We start from the raw sequence: 20,750 nt of genomic DNA on the forward strand, positions 1-20,750 counted from the left end.
ACGGGACTCGATCCCAGGACTCTGGGATCATGACCTGAGCCGAAGGCAGAGGCTTTAACCCACTGAGCCGCCCAGGCGCCCCAAAATGAATATTTTTATTTAAAATCTGATATTCAAAATATCTTGTAAGCCAAGTGCAATTGAGAGTCTCTAGTTCATGATCCTAGGTTTAAGACCAAAATCTTCCCCAAAAGACCAAAAAAAAGAACAAATTAAACTGAAAAAAAAAAAAAAATTCTTACTTTTTTTTTTTTAAGGTAATCTCTACATCCAACATGAGGTTCAAACTTACAACTCCAAGATCAGGAGTTGCATGCTTTACCAACTGACCCAACCAGGTGCCCCTCTAGTAACAATATATTTTTTTAAGATTTTATTTATTTATTTGGCAGACAGAGATCAGAAGTAGGCAGGGAGGCAGGCAGAGAGAGAGGAGGAAGCAGGCTCCCTGGCGAGCAGAGAGCCCGATGTGGGGCTCAATCCCAAGACACCGGGATCATGACCTGAGCCGAAGGCAGAGGCTTCAACCCACTGAGCCACCCAGGCACCCCTAGTAATAACATTTTTAAAAGATTTTTTTAAAAAGAAGTTAAAATTAATTTTAATATTATATCTTTTTTAACTCATTGCATTCAAAGTATTATCATTTTAACATGTAATCAACATTTTAAAATGTTACTAAGATAGTTTATATTAAATCTATGAAATCTTCAAAATCTAGTGTTTTACACTTATGGCATATCTCAATTCAGACTAGCCATATTCAAGTGGGTAATATCCATAAGTGGTTGGTAGTTGCCATATTGGACAGTACAGCTATAGAAATGTGCTATTGTTTTTGAAAATATTATTATTTATTTTTATTGAAAATATCAAATTGAATGATTCCTAACTAAGAAATTAGAGATTATCTCAGAGAGTTTTTTTCAGTTTCAAGATACCCATCGTTTATTCTTAGAATATTAAACATATTTACATGATTTTTTTTGGACAATAATGACAGTTTAGCTTTTACTCAGTGCTCAAAGTGACTGCTTCTAAAACAAATGGTTAAGTTCATCAGTTGAGTTATTTTATAAATCCATCCATGCAATAATCAGAAAAAAACACTTAATGTCTTAGTATTACACATTCAATATTTGGGTAACTGATTTTTAAATTTTGGGGTTTGATTTTTAAATTATAAATGTAAGCCATACTCACTATTTTCTGAAAATCAGACAATATGAAATAAAGTAACAAATTTTTAATCTCCTCATTCCTATCTCTGCTACTCTACCACCACTTCCTCTCTCAATCTCCAAAAATAACGACTGTCAAATCTTTGGTACATATTCTTCCAAAACTTTCTATACCTCTTTGCATGTGAATATGGAGAAAGTTTTTTAAGGACTGGTTTGAGTTCACAGTTTTAGGACGTCCTGTATCCACTCCACAGTCTACCCTAGATAACATTTTTACTTACACATCAGAACACATAGATTTGCCCTTCTTCCTTAATGGCTCCAATGTCTGTATGAGGTCCATCAATTTTCTATTGATGAACATGTAGGTTGCCACTAGTTTTTGCTACTACAAATAAACCTACATTATTGTGTGGGCATTTCAATAAAGTAGGTTCCCAGAGGTAGGCTGCTGGTTCTGACATGGCGATTTCAAACGCTGGTGAATATTGCCAAACCACCCTCCAGAGACCTTATACTGATTTATACTCATATTAACTGCATCTGAGAAGACATTTTAATTAAAATGTAGTCTTTCCAATGTGGCACAGCCCAGAGCACTTGGCAGCTTCTAAGACCCATCCCGAGAAGTTAGGAAGGAGAGTAAAAGCAAACCAAATGATTATTTCAAAGTTATATGATAAGAGATTCCAGACTGAGGCAGCAGCCAACACAAAAAGCAAATGAAAAAAGGGGACTGTATACTTGAGCCTCTTGCCTCTTAAGAGACACTTTGTTCCAGCCTCTCTTTTCTCTGTCTTCTAGGGAGTAGAACAGTCTGGATAATCACTCTTCTCTGTGGAAACACTCTGTCTCTAGGCACCCTGTGTACACTTCCTCATGACATAATTCTTGCTAACCCATCAGGAAAGTGACACCTTCTTTCAAAAAGACAGAATCTCCAATAAGGAGATTTGCTTGAACAAGGACGAAATGTCCCCATTTCATCTTCCATGCAAAGGCCTCTCAAACCCTGGTAAATCTGAGGTGCCAGAATTCGTGGAAACTCTTCAAAAAGTGTTCAGATTGCTACACTCATTCATTTTCAAAAAGATTCAGTTTAAAAATGACCTCGGGTCACCAAGGTATATTGTCTTGCCCTGTTCTATGTGTTTATCCCTCAAATACTTGGAATAAGACCCAGAATCTCTGCTAATCAAGTTTGCAGAGGGCTTACAAGTTATTTACAAATTCAAAAACACTAATAATTGGCCAAAAGCCAACAGAATGCAAGTCAATACATTTATTTTTTTTTTTATATTTCTTTTCAGTGTTCCAGATTGCTTAATGCACCACACCCAGGGCTCCATGCAATATGTGCCCTCCATAATACCCACCACCAGGCTCACTCATCCCCCCACCCCTGTCCCCTCCAAAACTCTCAGTTTGTTTCTCAGAGTCCACAGTCTCTCATGGTTTGTCTCCCCCTCTGATTTCCCCCAACTCACTTCTCTCCATCTCCCAATGTCCTCTGTGTTACTCCTTACGCTCCACAAGTAAGTGAAACCATATAATACTTGGCTCTCTCTGCTTGACTTGTTTCACTCAGCATAATCTCCTTCAGTCCTATCTATGTTGATACAAAAGTTAAGTATTCATTCTTTCTGATGGAGGCATAATACTCCATTGTATATATGAACCATATCTTCTTTATTCATTCATCCATTGAAGGGCATCTTGTTCTTTCCACAGTTTGGCAACTGTGGCCATGGCTGCTATGAACATTGAGGTACAGGTGGTCCCTCTTTTCACTACATCTGTATCTTTGGGGTAAATACCCAGTAGTGCAATTGCAGGGTCATAGGGAATCTCTATTTTTAATTTCTTAAGGAATCTCCACACTGTTTTCCAAAGTGGCTGTACCAATTCACATTCCCACCAACAGTGTAAGAGGGTTCCCCTTTCTCCACATCCTCTCCAACACTTGTTGTTTAGTCTTGTTAATTTTGGTCATTCTTTCAGTCTTGTTAATTTTGGCCATTCTAACTGGTATAAGGTGGCATCTCAATGTGATTTTGATTTGAATCTCCCTGATTGCTAATGATGATGAACATTTTTTCATGTGCCTGTTAGCCATTTGTATGTCTTCTTTAAAGAAGTGTCTGTTCATGTCTTCTGCCCATTTTTTGACATGATTATTTGTTTTGTGTGTGTTGAGTTTGAGGAGTTCTTCATAGATCTTGGATATCAGCCCTTTGTCTGTACTGTCATTTACGAATATCTTTTCCCATTTTGCGGGATGTCTCTTTGTTTTGTTGACTGTTTCCTTGCTGTGCGGAACCCTTTGATCTTGATGAAGGCCCAAAAGTTCATTTTGCTTTTGTTTCCTTTGCCTTTCGAGACATATTTTGAAAAAAGTTGCTGTGGCTGATGTTGAAGAGGTTACTGCCTATGTTCTCCTCTAGGATTTTGATAGATTCCTGCCTCAGCTTGAGGTCTTTTATCCATCTATACTGCCTAGAGCAATCTATACTTTCAATGCCATCTCAATCAAAATTCCACCAGCATTTTTCAAAGAGCTGGAACAAACAATCCTAAAATTTGTATGGAATCAGAAGAGACCCCAAATTGCTAAAGAAATGTTGAAAAAGAAAAACAAAACTGGGGGCATCACGTTGCCTGATTTCAGGCTTTACTACAAAGCTGTGATCACCAAGACAGCATGGTACTGGCACAAAAACAGACACATAGATCAGTAGAACAGAGTAGAGAGCCCAGATATGGACCCTCAACTCTGTGGTCAAATAATCTTCAACAAAGCAGGAAAAAATACACACTGGAAAAAAGACAGTCTTTTCAATAAATGGTGCTGGGAAAATTGGACAGCTATGTGTAGAAGAATGAAACTCGACCATTCTCTTACACCACACACAAGATAAACTCGAAATGGATAAAAGTCAATACATTTAAATTACAATGGGGTGGAAATCAGTTTTAGGGCCACTGATGGGAAGGATCTGGCTGACTGAATGGAGAGTTGACATTAAAAAATCTCCTGGGACAGCAAATAGGTCACCCACAGGCTCAATTAGACCTGCAGATCGCATTGCTAAACGCACAAGGACTCTTAGAAATTTGAAGTTTAGGAGTATTTTTACAGCCCAGAACCCCACAGTTTGCCACAGCTCCCACCCCTTCCTGCTGCGTCTCACAGCGTCTCACATTCCCCTGACTGGTGCCTACAAGCATTCATGTTGGCAGTCTCGGACTTAGTGGTTTCAGTCCATTGCTACCTCAAGAGGAGTGGACTGTTGTTATGGTTCCCTAAATAAGATTATGTTCAATAGAAGGATAATGTTGGGAACAATAAAGACGGTGTTTCGACTAGATTTTGCCCTGCTCTGTCTTTTCGGCTTTTCAGAGGATCATTTACAAATGTCCAGGGAATGACCATATGGATATGATTCCAAGCCATACCCCAGGCAGGACAGTTGAAAAGAAGGTGTATCAGGGACTCTTGCATTGGTGCCTTTCTCTCTAGCTTCCAGTAACCCCTAAGCCATTAAACCACCGCAGTCTCACACTTGAACCATTGCCACAGCCTGATTGCCCAGGCTCTATGTCCTGCTCTCTCCTCACCCATCCCCAGACTCCACTCATTCCAGCATTGTATCCCCCAGCTCTTTCCTAAATCTATACCATTCTATCTCAGTTGGCTCCTATGCGCCACCATCTCCAGCCTGGACCACTTGCCTGCCCAGTGGCTTCTTGACAACCATACTTTGTCCTCTCCAATGCATTTCCCAAGCCAACAGAACACTCTCTTTAAAACACAAGCATAGGGATGCCTGGGTGGCTCAGATGGTTAAGCGTCTTCCTTCGGCTCAGGTCATGATCCCAGGATCCCTGGATCCATCCAGGTAGTCAGGCTTCCAGCTCAGTGGGGAGCCTGCTTCTCTCCCTCTCCCTCTGCCACTCCTCTTTTCTTATGCTCTCTGTCTCTCTCTTTCTCTCAGATGAATACATAAAATCTTAAAAATAAACAAATAAATAAATAAATAAATAAAACACAAACATAATGTTGCCTTCCCTTGTCACCTATGCTCCTACCACATTGGTCTCCTTTCTGGCCTCAAACATGTCCCGTTTCCCACCCATCTGAGAAAACTCCAAAGGTGGAGTTTTCCACCTTTGGACTACTTTTCCTCCCAGAAATTACCCTAGTTTGCCTCCTTTTCAACGTGAAAGGTCTCACCTCAATGTCACCTCTTTGAGACACCTTCTTGATCGCTGTGGCAGAAACTCCCACTTACGCTCTCGCTTTCTGTCGTCTCTTCCTAGATTTTTCACAGCATTCTTTTTCAGTGCTGGCTGTGCTTTATCTGTTTGTTAAGAGGTTTGGTGTCTCTCTCCTCTACCAGGATGTCATTCCTGGGCAGAGATCCTAGTTGCTTTGTTCAAGGCCGAATCCCCTTTGCACAGAATACATATATAATGACTAGCTACTTAAAAGCCCTAATTAAAGTCATAGAGACATAAAGGCAGAATGGTGGTTTCCTGAGGCTGGAGGCAGGGGGAGGAAAGGCGGGAAGGCAGGAATAGGGAGTTACTGTTGAATGGGTTCAGAGTTTCTGTGTTGCAAGGTGAAGAAGTTCAGTGGCAATTTTGCACAGCAATGTGACTATACATAACACCGCTGAGCTGTCCCCCTAAAACCGGTTAAGACGGTGAATTTTATATTATGTATATTTTCCCACGACTCAATTATGTCCAAATGCTTTTTTAAAAACCCATAACACCTCTCCATTGCTCTACAGATCAAGACCAGAATTTTTACTTTGTTCTGTAGAATCCAGCAGGTTTGGCCCTGCCTAGCTTTGCTGCAACCACTCTACCTTAGGTATTTTCAAAGACACCACACTTCCTCCTTCTCAGGGCTTTGGTGTCTGCTGATTCATCTACCTGGGACAGTCATATCTTCACACGACTGTCTCCTTGTTCAGTTCTAAGGCTCAGTGACTCGTCAGCAGGCCCGCCTTCCCCGACTCCTCTTCTGATGTGAAAACTCACACACCTACATCCTTTTCTGTTGTCCTCATAGCCCTTACCACTAGCTGAAGTTAGTTGATTTGGTTTCTTATCTGTTGGCTACCCTCACCCATCATGGCCTTGTAAATTGTATCAGTTCAGAGACTCTGGGTGTGTTGTTTCCCAGCATCCCAGGCATCTAGAATAACACTGGCACCCGTAGGCATTCAAGTAATTGTCAGAGAATGAATAAAGCGTTCTTGGGAGGCAGTGGTGACTCTCCCCGTTTTACAGATGAGAAAATGGAGGTCCAGGGAGGTTTTGTCCTCTGCCCAAGCACCCACATCCTATAAGGGGCAGAGCTAGAATTTAAAAACAGATTTGGCTCAAATTGCTTCTCTGTGCCCTAGCTTTTCTTCTCTGTTCTACTCACTAGCTCTGTCAGCTGCTCCAGGATGCCTTGGAGAAACTGTGCCATTTGTGACAGAAGCCAAACCAGCAAATGTTGCTGCCTGTTATACACACGCACACACCTGCACCCTCATGTACACACACCAGACATATGGACACAAATAAAAATCCACTCTCTTTTCCTAATATAGAATTAATTGCATTCATCCAGATATTTGACAAAATCCAACAGAATTAAGACAACTATTCCAGTGAAAATGAGTGGCTCATAGTTAAAAAAAAATGCTCATTCATTTGTTCTTTCAAGCACCTGTTATTTATTGCCCTCTGGGAATGCCAACAGCTGAGAAAAAACAGACCAGGTAGAACCACAAGCCCTTTTGGCTAACACACATTAGGTATGCTGCATTTTATTGCTTATCAAAAGACCACCTGCACCCACTCTCCAGTGACTTGGGTATTAGTGACCTGAGTTCACAGATGTGAAACCAAGCACAGATAGGGTAAGCGAATTGACAGTGGGGATAGAACAAGAACTGTCTTAATCCCTCCAAGTAATACACTTCATTCTTGACTATTTTAAGCTCTTTCTTACACTATTCCAGGTGTGGTCTGTGGACCAGCTTCATCAGCATCACCTGGGAATTTATTAGAAATGCAAATTCTTGGATCCCACGCCAGACTTCCTATATTGAAATCAGCATTTTAATAAAACCCTCAGGTAGTTCGTGTGCACATGAAAGTTTGAGAAGTATGCTTCAGATTACTGATGAGGACAAACCCAAAAAGCGGGGTAATCCTTGCATCTCGCTCCCACACTTTTCTAGAATTTTCTTTTCTCAGTATCCAGTTCCTTCCGGCTAAAAAACTGAAAAACGCCATTGAGCATGATGGGACTAAATCCTAGTGTCTGCTGCCACCTTGCGGTGAGAAGAATTTGCAGCCAGAATTTCCTCTTGGGAAATGGGGTAAGTTAGGATGGACCAGGCACTCAACTTTTTCAGCCTTGAGAGACCAGTACACAATTTTGTGACATAATAAAATAGCCTTGGGGTCTACTATGAGACACCCAAATAACAACTTGCTTTTTTAATGTGTGTCCCAACCCCAGGCCGAGAGAGTATTCATCAGTTCTAGCTGAGAGATCTAACAGAAGCTGGGATCACTGGAATTTCTACCAAGCCTTTTTCCTCTTTGGGATTCAAACACGCACATCCGAATGTCATAGTCAGTTGGTGTGTGATTATTTTATTACCAACCCAAGTGATAGTGGTTAGAAACTCAGGTCACCTTTTCTGCATTTGCCTTGCCCAGGAATCTAGAGCACGTGTTCCACAAAGCGAACTGGAATTTCCCAGCACTCTGTAAAATGCATCATTCCCAACCTCTCTGAGGTTGGTAAACAGGGCCAGTCCCACAAATGATGTCTCTCACACCTAGAAGGGAATAAGAAAGAGATTCCAAAAATGTCCTACATACTTTCCCCCCCAAAACAGCCCAGAGGTTAAAAGGGCCTTCTGGTACCTGATGATTTTGTTTTGTCGTTTGGGAGCTCAAGAGCTGGAGAAATCCCAAACAGCTGCTACAGGTGTAGCTACAGGACTTCACAGCAATGGACCACCCTCAGCAGTATCTTCCCGAGTCTTTTAAGGGTGCCTGTGGAAGAGTCGGCCAGTACCGAAGACTCCAGCAACCCAGGAAGAAAAACGGCCCGTTCAAAAGGAGGGGAATTGAAAGGTAGGACAATGGGGTTCGTTTTCTTTCCTGTTGAGCGAGATTCTTGGGATTTTGCATTAAGCGATAGTCACTGTGATGATTAGAAAAGTTAGCATCTGTTTTTCAGCATTGCCTTTAGAAATGAACGCTCTGAACGGATTGGTGGTGGGGGAGGCACCACATCGCTACGTTGGTCAGGAAACCTAGTGACACAATGGAAGCCTCATTTTATGAGTGTAATCGTAATGGGGGAAAGCTTTCCTTTCCACCTGAGTTTGAGTTTTAATGTGGCATGTGATGCGAAAATAAGCGCAGTCTCAGAATTTTAGACATCACGTGCCCCGTGCAAGTGCTATGATCGTGAAAATTCCATAGTGTATCCTTGAGATGAGTCCATGATCAATGCTTTCTGTTCTCTTGCCCAGCAATATGCACTGAGATATCTACTAACTGTAGGTCACGCTGTGCGTGCTCTTTAATGTAATGTTAAAACTGTCTTAAACTTGGTATTTCCTGTCGATGGAAAAGCTGTAAAGACAGGCAATGAAATACTCCAAACATTATCTATTTTATTTTATATTTTTAAGATTTTATTTATTTATTTGACAGACAGAGATCACAAGTAGGCAGAGAGGCAGGCAAGGAGAGAGGAAGCAGGTCCCCCACCAGGCAGAGAGCCAGATGTGGGGCTCCATCCCAGGACCCTGGGATCATGACCTGAGCTGAAGGCAGAGGCTTTAACCCACTGAGCCACTCAGGCACTCTGACATTATATATTTTAATTTGGAAAATCAGTGAGATGATTTATTTTCCAATTTCTTTTGGTTTCTTTCTTACCAGACATGAGGTGTTTTGATGAGGCCTGAATCCTCCAACACCAAACTTCTGAACTTCCACGGACAAAATGAAATATTGCTGAGAGTTCCACTTTCAATAAGAAAAAGAGTTTAAAGGGGGAAGCAATACTACAAATTACATTCATTACCAATGGAGATACTTAAAAACTTAAGAAAGGAAGGGTTCTTTTCAAAACGGAAATTGTTACAGTTCTGTTCCAAGGCCCCCGAGCAAAATCACCTTCGTTAGTTATGTTATAAATAAATCGGGAATGAGGGTGGAGGGGATGCCCTAGGAAATACATTCTAAAGATTCAGACTACTTAGAGTTGAACTTTTTAACCTGGGGGAGTAAGTGGATGGCCTTTGGGGTTCTTGAGCCTCCTAAAGTTGTATTACCATTGTTTTGGAGCTGTGTGTGTGTATTTATGGTAGTAGAAATGGATGGTTTTATTAAATGATTCTTGCAGGGCTCTAGGGAAGATTAATCCTAGACTATAAATGGTCTTTGGGCAAATTAGAAAATGGCACTCCATCCTCAAGACTCTTTACTGCCATCATCTAGAAAGTTGTAGTTAACTTAGACACTATGATGACTAAATGAATAGCACCCCTGGTGTGTGTGTGTGTGTGTGTGTGTGTGTGTGTGTGTGTGTGTGTGTAATTGGCAGATGGTCTATGTTCAGTCCCAAAAGGGTGGGCTGGCTAGCCAACAGACTCTCCCCTTTCTTTCGACCGCCTGTTTGAACTCCCTTCTTGCCTTTTACTTTTTTCCTTCACTCTTCTGATCCACATATTAATAAAAACTATTATTTTTTAGGTTCCAAGCCCATGAATTGTTTCTTTTTATGCCCACATTTCTAAAAACAGTATACCTATTTTCAAATGAGAAAACCTAAGCTTATAAGAGATTGAATAACATGCCAAATGTCACAGCTAGAAAGTCTGGTGCTGGTTTGAATAAGACCATTTAACTCCAGTGACTGAGGTCTTCTAATTTACCTCCCATGTGTAATTACAGAGAAGTTGAAGGATTTAGCTCTAGTTTAGAACAGTATTTTCTTGGAGGATGGTTTATGTGCTACTGGTAGTACTTGAGATATTTTAGGTAGCATATGAAGAACATTTTCTAATAGTTATGAGTTTATTTTAATCCATATTAGAAATATGTTACATTTACTGCAAACATAATATAACATACCATAATATAAAACCTGGGATTTCATCCAGAGAAATGAAGATGCATCTTCCTACAAAAACCTATACACAAATGTTTATGGGTGTGTTCCTATTAGGTCCAAACTAGAAACAATCCAAATGTCTTTCAATTTCAATGAGTGAATGATTAGACAATGTGGTAATCCATATCATGGAATATTACTTAACAACAAAAAGGAAAAATTGATACATACAACAGTCTGAATTAATTTCCAGAGATTCATGCTGCATGAAAAAAAAGTAAATCCCAAAAAGTTATATACCGTATGATTCCATTTAGATAAAATTTTTAAAGGACAAAATTATACAAATGGAGGCCAGCTTAAGGAGGTGGTGGGGGTGAGTGGGTGCAGCCGTAAAACATGAAGAGCCTGGTGGTGATGGAAATGTTCTGTATCTTAAAAGTATCAATACTGGGGTACCTGGGGTGCCTGGGTGGCTCAGTGGGTTAAAGCCTCTGCCTTCGGCTCAGGTCATAATCCCACCCCGCATCGGGCTCTCTACTCAGCGGGGAACCTGCTTCCCCTCACTCTCTTTCTGCCTGCCTCTCTGCCTACTTGTGGTCTCTGTCTGTCAAATAAATAAATAAAATCTTTTTTTAAAAAAAAGTATCAATACTGTGATAATTACACTTTTGCAAGAGTTTACCATTGGAGGAAACTGGGCAAATCTCCCTGTATTATTTCTTACAATTGTCTGTGAAACTGCAATTACCTCAAAATAAAAGGTTTAATTTTTTTAAATCTCTTGGATTTTTTTTTTTTTGGATATTATTGCTTTGGATGACACTAAAAATAAAAGCTCATTGAGGAAGAATATTAGCTAAATAATGGTGTGAGGCTCTATGTTTATTTTAGAATAATGAGTAACACAGACATTGGGATCCAATCACCTGCACTAAGTTATTTAATCTTTCAAAGCTTTATTTTTTTTAAGATTTTATTTATTTATTTGACAGAGAGAGACACAGTGAGAGAGGGAACACAAGCCGGGGGAGTGGGAGAGGGAGCTCCTGCTGAGTGGGGAGCATGATGCAGGCTCCTCCCCAGGACCCCTGGCATCATGACCTGAGCTGAAGGCAGATGCTTAAGGAATGACTAAGCCACCCAGGCACTTCTCTTTCAAAAAGCTTTAATTTCTTCATTTGTAAAACAGAGATGACAGGATGCGGGGTGAACTACATAAAACACATGAACAACTTAGAATAGTGTTTAGTGCATAGAACATTATTAAAAAACATGTTTGTATTTTTTTTTTAAAGATTTTTATTTATTTATTTGATAGAGATCACAAGTAGGGAGAAGGCAGGCAGAGAGAGAGGGGGAAGCAGGCTCCCCGCTGAGCAGAGAGCCCGATGTGGGGCTCGGTCCCAGAACCCTGAGATCATGACCTGAGCCGAAGGCAGCGGCTTAACCCACTGAGCCACCCAGGCGCCCACATGTTTGTATTTTATTTTAGATTGTTTATCTGTTTGTTTAGAGAGTGTGAATGGGGGGAAGGGCCAAAGGAGGGGGAGAGAGAGAATCTCGAGCAAATTCCCTGCTGAGTGCAGAGCCTGTCACGGGGCTTGATCCCAAGACCCTGAGATCATGACCTGAGACAAAATCAAGAGTGGGACTTGATTTGAGTGGTAGCTCAGCCGACCGAGCTACCCACATGCCCCCATTACGTGTTTATATTACTAAAATAGGCCCTTTGGAATCTTAGAAACAAGAGTTTAGAGTTATTCCACCTAAATGAGTGTTTTATATACATGCATCATTTACAGGGCCTTGGAGATTACAGACCTTATTCACTACCCTAGCCATCACTCCTCTTTTATCACTATAGACTGAAAGCCACCAAACCCAGCAAAAACGACATCTAGCCATCATTGAAAAGAAGTTACCAATTTGCCAATATGTGTTCTAACAGTCAGGGACCTGGATTAAGATCTGCCTTCTATGCTTGGTCAGTTAACCTCCCTACATTTCAGTTAACTCATTAGTGCCATGAAGATGAGAGTATAGCCTACCTCTTACGGAACTATGAGGATAGAATGAGGTAGTGGCCAGAGTTCACGTTACCATAGTTGGATCATAAAACACAGAGGAGTTTCTTTGGCTTTGTTTGTCTGTAATTTGGTTCTTGGTGTTCAGTTTTATTGTTTGGAATTGGATCACTTATTCACAACTCAAGTTTGGGTTTTGATAATTAAAATGGTTTGTTTTTGACTTTTCAATTTCCTTAACACGAATTCTTCTTTATTTTGTTCAGGTGGCATAGAGCTGTGTCCACCAACTTAGTAAAACAAAATGTATTGGTCCCCAAAGAGGAATCATCTGCTGATAGTGACATGGAATTTCATGAAAGCCAGCAAAACCAAAGAAAAAATGTGATGAGAAAAGTGAAGACCGTTTTGGGAAGGGTGCTGTCCTACAAATGGAGAAGCAAGTGGGCAAGTGTTGGCAGAGGGGTCTCCACTAACCAAAAGGAATCCTTTCTTTCCAACACACAGAGCCTTCTTCCCAGAATTGTCAAGGAGCTTCCAGCCCCCAGGTTATTTGCAAAACCAAGAACAAGGAAGCTGTCACAGAATGGTAATCAAAGGCAACTTATCCTTAAGTGTCAAGGCCAAGAGGAGTAGTGAAGTTAGGACGACTTTCCTTGCTACCCCAAAGTATGGCTTCTCTTGGGAGCTTGTCTGAAATTCAGAATCTCAGGCCCTGCCTGGGTCTGCTGAGTCAGAATCTGCCCCAGGTGACTTGCCTGTACAGACACTTTTAAAAGTTCTGAATTACATTGTCTTCGAGGTCCCTCCCAGTCCACTTCATGGTCTAACTGTTCTATTTTTATTAAATAGAAGCCACTTTTTATTAAACATGCATATATACACATATACGGCTAAATGTATATACATTAAAAAATTAAACTAAAGTGGGATTTTTCTTTTATTCCTGGAAAAAGTCATAATGCAGCTTTTCAAATAGCTACTTTCCAACAGTGGAGGGTGTGGGAAGAATTCTATGAATAAAATTTATGATTGGTAAGTCATAACAGACATTTGCTTTTATTTTTTATTTTTTTTTAAGATTTTATTTATTTATTTGGCAGAGATCTCAAGTAGGCAGAGAGGCAGGCCGAGACAGAGAGGGAAGCATGCTCCCTGCTGAGCAGAGAGCCCGATGCGGAGCTCGATTCCAGGACCCTGAGATCATGACCTTAGCGGAAGGCAGAGGCTTAACCCGCTGAGACACACAGGCACCCCAGACATTTGCTTTTATTGTATCTACTTCCTGTGTACCTTGTGGAAGAATCAGCATTTGAACTGTTAACTTGAAGTCTTTTTTGCAAGGTAGTAATGCTATTGGGGGTGGAGGTGTCCTCTGAGTTGTGACTAACAATACCACTAAAACTCACATTCTTCCCTATAGCTTTTCTAAGTTAATGACTTGATTTTTTTTTTTTTAGATCAGTTTCAGGTTTCCTAGAAAAATTGAACACAAGATACAAGATTAATTTCCCAGATACCCTCTCTCCTTAACCCACCCACATCCATTATTAACATCTTGCCCTAATACGGCAAACCCATCATGTTATGTCTTGAATTTTTTTTTTTAAAGATTTATTTATTTATTTATTTGATAGACAGAGGGCACAAGTAGGCAGAGAGGCAGGCAGAGAGGCAGGCAGAGAGAGAGGGGGAAGCAGGCCCCCCGCTGAGCAGAGAGCCCGAAGCGGGGCTCCATCCCAGGACCCTGAGATCATGACCTGAGCTGAAGGCAGAGGCTTAAACTGCTGAGCCACCCAGGCGCCCCATGTTATGTCTTGTATCCACCAGTGTCATACAGGACAAATTCACTGCCCTAAATATCCTGTGTAGCTTCTTAATGTTTTTTATAGGACAGCGTCAGGAAACCAATATGGCCCTTCTAGTACCTGTAGGGAATCCACACGTGATCCCACATTTCACACAATGATGAGACTGCATACCTAGTGAGTATTTTTTCCAGAAAACAAGCCCCCCCCAAAACTAACGACTCCCAGCTGGCTGATGACCCTTTCAACTGCCCCCCACCCTTTTTGGAAAAAGTAGTCACTAATGCTAGCATCCAAGCATCTAGCAATTAGCTGGTATAGATTCACCTGTCTATTTTCATTGACAATAACAAAAATGGTGTGTTTCTATACTGATGGCTGTAGAGTTGAAGAGCCTAGCAGGAAACAGGATCAGTTCCTCCTCCTCCTCTGTGTGCATTGGCTTATTTTCTCCTCTTAGTTGGACTAACCAATCTCTACACCAAGATTTCTTCAGGAAACCTGTCTTTCAGGACACAGCTCTAACATTACGACACTCTCACCTATAGCCCAAAGATAGTGGCTCTTCCCCATACACCCTTGCAATTTTTAACAAATATTTGCCGAATACTTATTATGTGTTTGCCACACAATTAGGCATAGAGTAGCAGATAGAACAGACATGGTCCCTGACCTCATGGAGGGACGTTCCAACATTAGGCTGATCATTCCCCCTGAGAGGCCTGCCCCAAAAAGGGACAACTCAGTTGAGATTTGAAGGACAACTAGAGTCAGATGTGGGAAGAGTTTTCCAGGAGGAAGGGAGAGTATATTCACATCCCAGTATTAAGAGAACACAGGGTATAATAAGGAAATGAAAGTAATTCAGCCAGGGAAAGGCTGGGGAATAAGGTGGTTAGGGTGTTGCAAGTCACATTAACAATTTTTAACTTTCTCCTAAGAATTTTTAACTTTTTACTAAGAAAGCATCAAATACTTTCAAGCTGGGGATTTATACAATCTGATTTGCATCTTTGAAATATAGCTCAGGCTGCAGAGGGAGACTGGATGGGAGGAGGGCCATAGATGAGGCAGGGAGAACAACAAAAAGCCTCCTACATCGATTCAGCCAAGGAAGGATAGTAGCTTAGTTAGTTGTGGCAGTGGGGGTGGGGAGGAAAGGGAGAAGCATTCATAGGTAGTAGTTGTAAGATCTGGGGAAGAGCTGGATAGCAGAGGGCAGGGGGAGGGAAGAGTCCCTGGGGTGTTCACCTGCTCTGAGGGTAGACCCCCCTTCACTGATTAGGAGCCACCACTTCTAGTGAAGTCCTTATCAATGGACCCCCAAGCAAGACAAGATGGCTGGAGGTGTGAGCACAGCAGGAAGGCCCTGAAACACAGAGGGAATAGCAAACACCTCTTCCCCAATGTTCCTGGCAATCTTTTTGACAATAGGAAATAAAAGCCTCATTTACTGACCTCTTTTTTTAATGAAAAGGAGAATAATCTCAAATTTAGTGCCATCCACGGGCAATGACATTTTGTTTTTACCATATTAATTTTAATGCCCATTTATGACACCGGTTTTTGATTTGTGCTGGTGTCTTAAAGTTACCTTCATAAAAGCATTTTTTGTGTTAAGAACTGAACTGATATAAAGAAAAATATTTAGGGGGCCGGGGTTCACACGGCTCCTGGAAAATGAGAAAAACAATGAATGTGGTAATGTGGTGACAGAGCCTTCAGCCACATCACTAGAGAATGAGTCACTTTAAACACTCCTTCAATCAGTAACAAGTACTCAAGGGATCATCTTACACAAGAAAGGGTTACTTTTTCTAATTCCACAATAGTTAAAGGAAAAAGTAACAAAGGGCAAAACTGAAGTCTGAAGGAGACATAAGCACCTTGCCAGAACAGGTTGGGGACCCCTGAGGTCACGACCACAAGAAAAGGCGTATGTTTCTAGGAAAAAGTATAAGATTAGAAAAAGCAAAGTCATTTTTTAATCTTTAACCTGAAGGGAAAAAGCCACTGAGGCAGCATGGGATGCAGTCTTTTTGGAATACTAATAAGAAAGTTTATCATTGTGGGGCGCCTGGGTGGTTCAGTTTGTTAAGTGTCTGCCTTTGGTTCCTTCCTTCTCCCTCTCCCTTTGCTCTGCACAATCCCCCCGCCCAGGCCCCACTCTCTCTCGATCTCCCTCAAATAAATAAAATTAAAAAAAAAAAGAAAAGAAAGAAAGAAAAAGTTTATCTCTGAGATCCTTACAGGTTTTTCTCCCCTCCCTTCTCTCCAAGCGACTATACAACTTGATGTTGTAGAAGCAGAGACAGAGGAGATAACCCGAGGAAATACACTGCTCCGGGCCAGGAGGACCACCAAGCGGTTATCTGTGACGTCCCTTCCTTCAGGACTGCAAAAGGTACAGTGCTAAAACAAACTCACTTCTAAAGGCTTGCATACAAGTTGATGTTTAGGGGTATGGTAAAGGCCAAGTTCATGAAGGTAAAAGCCTTCATACCTGCTGCTGCTTGTATCCTATCCAAGACCTGAGGACACAGCAAGCAGGGTTTCCAGATCTGATTCCTCTACTTCTGAGCTCAAATGGTTCAGCTTCTACTATCACTGGGGCAACAGTGGAGTATACTGACGTCTCAGCTATTCAGGTAACAAGTCAGTATATCAGCATCAGGTCAATGACACACACTGCATGGAGAGAAATTCACTAGACCAGCACTGCTAGGTAGAAACTTGTGAAGTATATGCTAGCCAATATCCATTAACCACATGTGACTTTTTTTTTTTTTTCTTAAAGCTATATTTATTTGGGAGAGAGAGCACAAGTGGGAGGTGCAGTGGAAGAGGGAGAGAAAAATCTCAAGCAGACCCTGTGCCTCATGCTGGGCTTGACCTCATGACCCTGAGATCACGATCTGAGCTGAAACCCTGCATCAGATGCTTAACTGACTGTGGCACCCAGGCACCCTAAATGTAACTTTTGAACCTGAAATGTGGCCAGTGCAATTAAAAAGTTGAATTTTTAATTTTATTTCATTGTAATCGAAATTAAAAGATAGTCACGGGTACAGACCGTGTGACAGTAGAAAATCCAAGAGCGTCCAAACCAAGAGTATCCTTATTTGTGCAAATGTAAACTTCAGCCTAAACTGCCCATTTTTTTAACCGCCTGAATTATTATTTTTTGAATATGACAAACATTTACTTAGAGCTGACTTTGTTCCAATTTTAAGTACTTTGGAAATATCAACCCAGATAATAATTACAACAGTCCTATAAGGTAGGTAACAATATGGGTGCCTGGCTGACTCAGTTGGAAGAGTCTGGGACTCTTGATCTCGGATTTATGAATTCGAGCCCCATGTTGCAGGTAGAGATTATTTAAAAATAGGATCTTTTTTAAAAAAAGAAAAGAGGGGCGCCTGGGTGGCTCAGTGGGTTAAAGCCTCTGCCTTTGTTCAGGTCATGATCCCAGGGTCCTGGGATCGAGACTTGCATCAGGCTCTCTGCTCAGTGGGGAGCCTGCTTCTCTCTTTCTCTCTGCCTGCCTCTCGGCCTACTTGCGATCTCTGTCAAATAAATAAATTAAATCTTTTTTTAAAAAATTAAAAAAAAATAAAAAAGAAAAGAAAAAGGTTGGTAGCAATATTATCCTTATTTTAGGGATGGTACCGAGAGGTTCAATAATTTGCTTAGATAAGTGGCAGAGACAGGTTTCAAATCCAGGCAGATCTGGTTCTAGAGTCCTTATTCTTAATTTTTATGCTAAATACTAATTGTACTATCCAAAATGGTTGCCACTAAGTATATGTGACTATTTAATTAAAATTCAAGTTCACTTCCTCAGTTGCACTAACTGCATTTCATGTTGCTCGATAATAACATGTGGCTTGTGGTTGTTGTATTAGCCAATAAGGAAAATTTCTGTATTTGCAGAAAGTTCTATTGAACAGAGGGGCTCTGGAATAGAGTATCATTGTCAAAAGGCACCAATATTAGTTTTGAATTTTGTTTTTTGTGTGACAGGTTCACATTTACTGTATTCCTACTACATACTGGGCAATTTCTAGATTTGGTAACTCTAAAGGTGATCCAATGGACATATTCCTGGCCTGTGAAATTTATGATTTAGTAAGGGGGATAGATATTAAACCACAGCTCTGCAGGGCATTGAGGTAAGGCTAACCTTTTGAATAAATGGCACTGGGACAAGTAGGTGTTCATATGGGAAAAAAGAAATTTGATCCCCATCTCACGCCATATATAGAAGTTAATTCCTATTGGGGTATATATAGATCTATGTGGAAAAGGTAAAACCTTAAAACTTGTGGAGGATGATAGAAATGACTTCAGTGTAGAGAAGTAATTCTTGGAACACAAATACCACTGACCAAAAAAGAAAAAAAAATGGATACATCTGGTTACAGTGGGATTGCTGTTCAGCAAAAGACTTAAAAGGTTGTGAAGGGTTTTATTTAGCTCTCAGAGTGATCTAACAACATGTTTGCATTAATCGGTCACATTTAAAAGTGAGACTATTTTTAAAAAATCTGGACTTTAAGCCTTCTTTTGAAAAATAGGATTTAGAAACACTAGGCCCACAATTCCTCATGATAAGAGCAGGAGACATGCAGAAGCTGGCCCCTTGGCAAGAGGCACATTGTCTCCAGTATACCACAAGCCACAACTGGTGCTGTTTTATACAACCTTCCTGCACCATCTAGGCGTTTGACTCCTCAACAGTGGTATTCAACAAACACAGAAATAACTTAGGAATTACCCCCATGTGGTAACTGATCAGTAGGAAAAAGTACTGGGTTTTATGGGTGAGGAAAAAAGAGGAATCCAACTATATATATAGATGGATTGGGGAGGGTCCTGCAAGTGACATGTGAGCCTGGGCGAGCTGGCAGGGCAGAGTGGTGGGTCAGCAGACTCATTTGTAAACTCAGACATGGGGTTAAGTCCCAGATGTGGTCCCACATCCCACTTTGTGTCGGTTTTGCAACAGTCTCAATGCAAGTCACTAAGCACAAGGGGAAGGAAGAGTGAACCCAGTAAGTCTAAAAGGGGCCTATTAGCCGGGAGCCGTGACCTAGGAATGATTTCCAATAGCAACACTATTAAGACAGGTACTTAGAAGCAGCAAGCCAGGGACGACAGGAGAAGTATCAGGCATGGGGCGAAAAGAACCCAGAGCCTTCTTTTTATGTTTGGAGACATGTCTGCCACGAAAATAAGGAAACCTGCAGAAAAGAGACCAAATTAACAACTAGATGCAGTGATAATGAGCTTTCTGGAACACTGGTCCTCCGCAGCCCTGTACTCTCACTGTGCTCAGCGGCTGCAGAGGCAATTTCTTCTTTTTCCCCTTGTGAGTGACCTGCTTTTTTCCTGGCACTATATATTCTTTCAGAACCAGACAATCTCATTTCTCTGCACCCTATAGATCTCTTCAAAGAGAGCTCTGGGCACAAAGGAGATACATGGGGCGTGGAGAATAATATGAATATGCTCTCCAACCCAACGTTGTTATGTGGCAAATGTTCAGTTTATACGAGAATGTGCAAAGGGTGAGAATTCTTATTTAAGCACTGTCACAGAAATAACGTCGGTACTTCTTAATCTGATGTGTTTTTGCATTCTTATGATAGGTTCCGTATTCATCAAAAAAGAGATCACACTTTCCAGCACTTAAAAAAAAGAAACATAGCATGGAAAACATCCTCCGAAAATCAGATTTGACAGTAGGAAAACTTCAGATGCAGGTAGTGGACAAAGGCTTTTACTTTGTGTTTCAGAAGCGTCACAGAGGGGCAAATTTAACTGAATACACAGCCCTGCTAGACAGCAGGGCTGTGGGATGAAATTAATGATTAGCACAAAGAAGTAATGTTAGTAGGGGGCATCCTGAGAGTGGCTAAAGGATTGCTAGGGGCACCTAGGACGATGCTGTGTGCCTAATAAATATTAAGTGAATTCAATTAAAATGAAGGCATGCACAAAGGCTTCTTTTGAGAAGAACTTAGATCGTCTTTACCACTGGGTGGTAAATGCATCTTTTCAAGCTCTGTTTGCTAGGACTTGAATTAGAATAATACTTTGGGATTTGCAAAATGTCTGCTGGTTCCTGAAGTTGTCTCTCAGGGAAAACCACTGTCCCGTTGGTTTTGACAAGGATTTCCCACATATGGCTACATTTCTTTGCATCTGTCATAGGTGGATGACCTCATAGAGACAGTGACAGATAAATCCAGGAAGTTATTGGCCCAAAGACATGCTGAGCTTCAACAGTGTGAATTTCTAGGGGATGAAATTCTTCAGTCTTCGAAGCAGTTCCAGAGGATGTCCAAGAGAACCATGAGGAAGTATAAATTGAAAAATGTATGTTTCCCATGTACTTGCTGCTGCTTCTGATTCTGTTCCTGACTGTGTAAAGAGTTATCTCTATAGAAATTCTTATCTTTTGGTACATAATCCTGAATAAATCTCTCTAGTGAATTATCAGTTGGGGAGATAGACATTTCTTAGAATATTCTGCCTAACAGTCTTTAAAAAAAAATCCTTTTTTGAACAACTG

General features: G+C 41.0%; 1 protein-coding gene across 1 annotated transcript; it reads left to right on the top strand.

The window, feature by feature from the left end:
- Positions 1 to 8,214: 8,214 nt before the first annotated feature.
- On the top strand, positions 8,215 to 20,587 carry C1H3orf49 (chromosome 1 C3orf49 homolog). The gene is made up of 5 exons (XM_032324352.1): positions 8,215 to 8,339; positions 12,629 to 12,951; positions 16,450 to 16,574; positions 19,825 to 19,938; positions 20,390 to 20,587. The coding sequence occupies exons 1-5, from the start codon at positions 8,215 to 8,217 to the stop codon at positions 20,585 to 20,587; spliced, it is 885 nt and encodes a 294-aa protein (XP_032180243.1).
- Positions 20,588 to 20,750: the final 163 nt, after the last annotated feature.

This window comes from Mustela erminea, chromosome 1 (assembly GCF_009829155.1).
Source record: "Mustela erminea isolate mMusErm1 chromosome 1, mMusErm1.Pri, whole genome shotgun sequence".
NCBI classification, from domain to species: domain Eukaryota; kingdom Metazoa; phylum Chordata; class Mammalia; order Carnivora; family Mustelidae; genus Mustela; species Mustela erminea.

Excerpts from the sequence above, each read along its gene's own strand:
- C1H3orf49 (XM_032324352.1), top strand. The coding sequence starts at position 8,215 with ATGGACCACCCTCAGCAGTATCTTCCCGAGTCTTTTAAGGGTGCCTGT. Across the intron at positions 12,952-16,449 it reads AAGGAAGCTGTCACAGAATG|CGACTATACAACTTGATGTT; the intron begins GTAATCAAAGGC and ends CTTCTCTCCAAG. Across the intron at positions 16,575-19,824 it reads TTCCTTCAGGACTGCAAAAG|GTTCCGTATTCATCAAAAAA; the intron begins GTACAGTGCTAA and ends TTCTTATGATAG.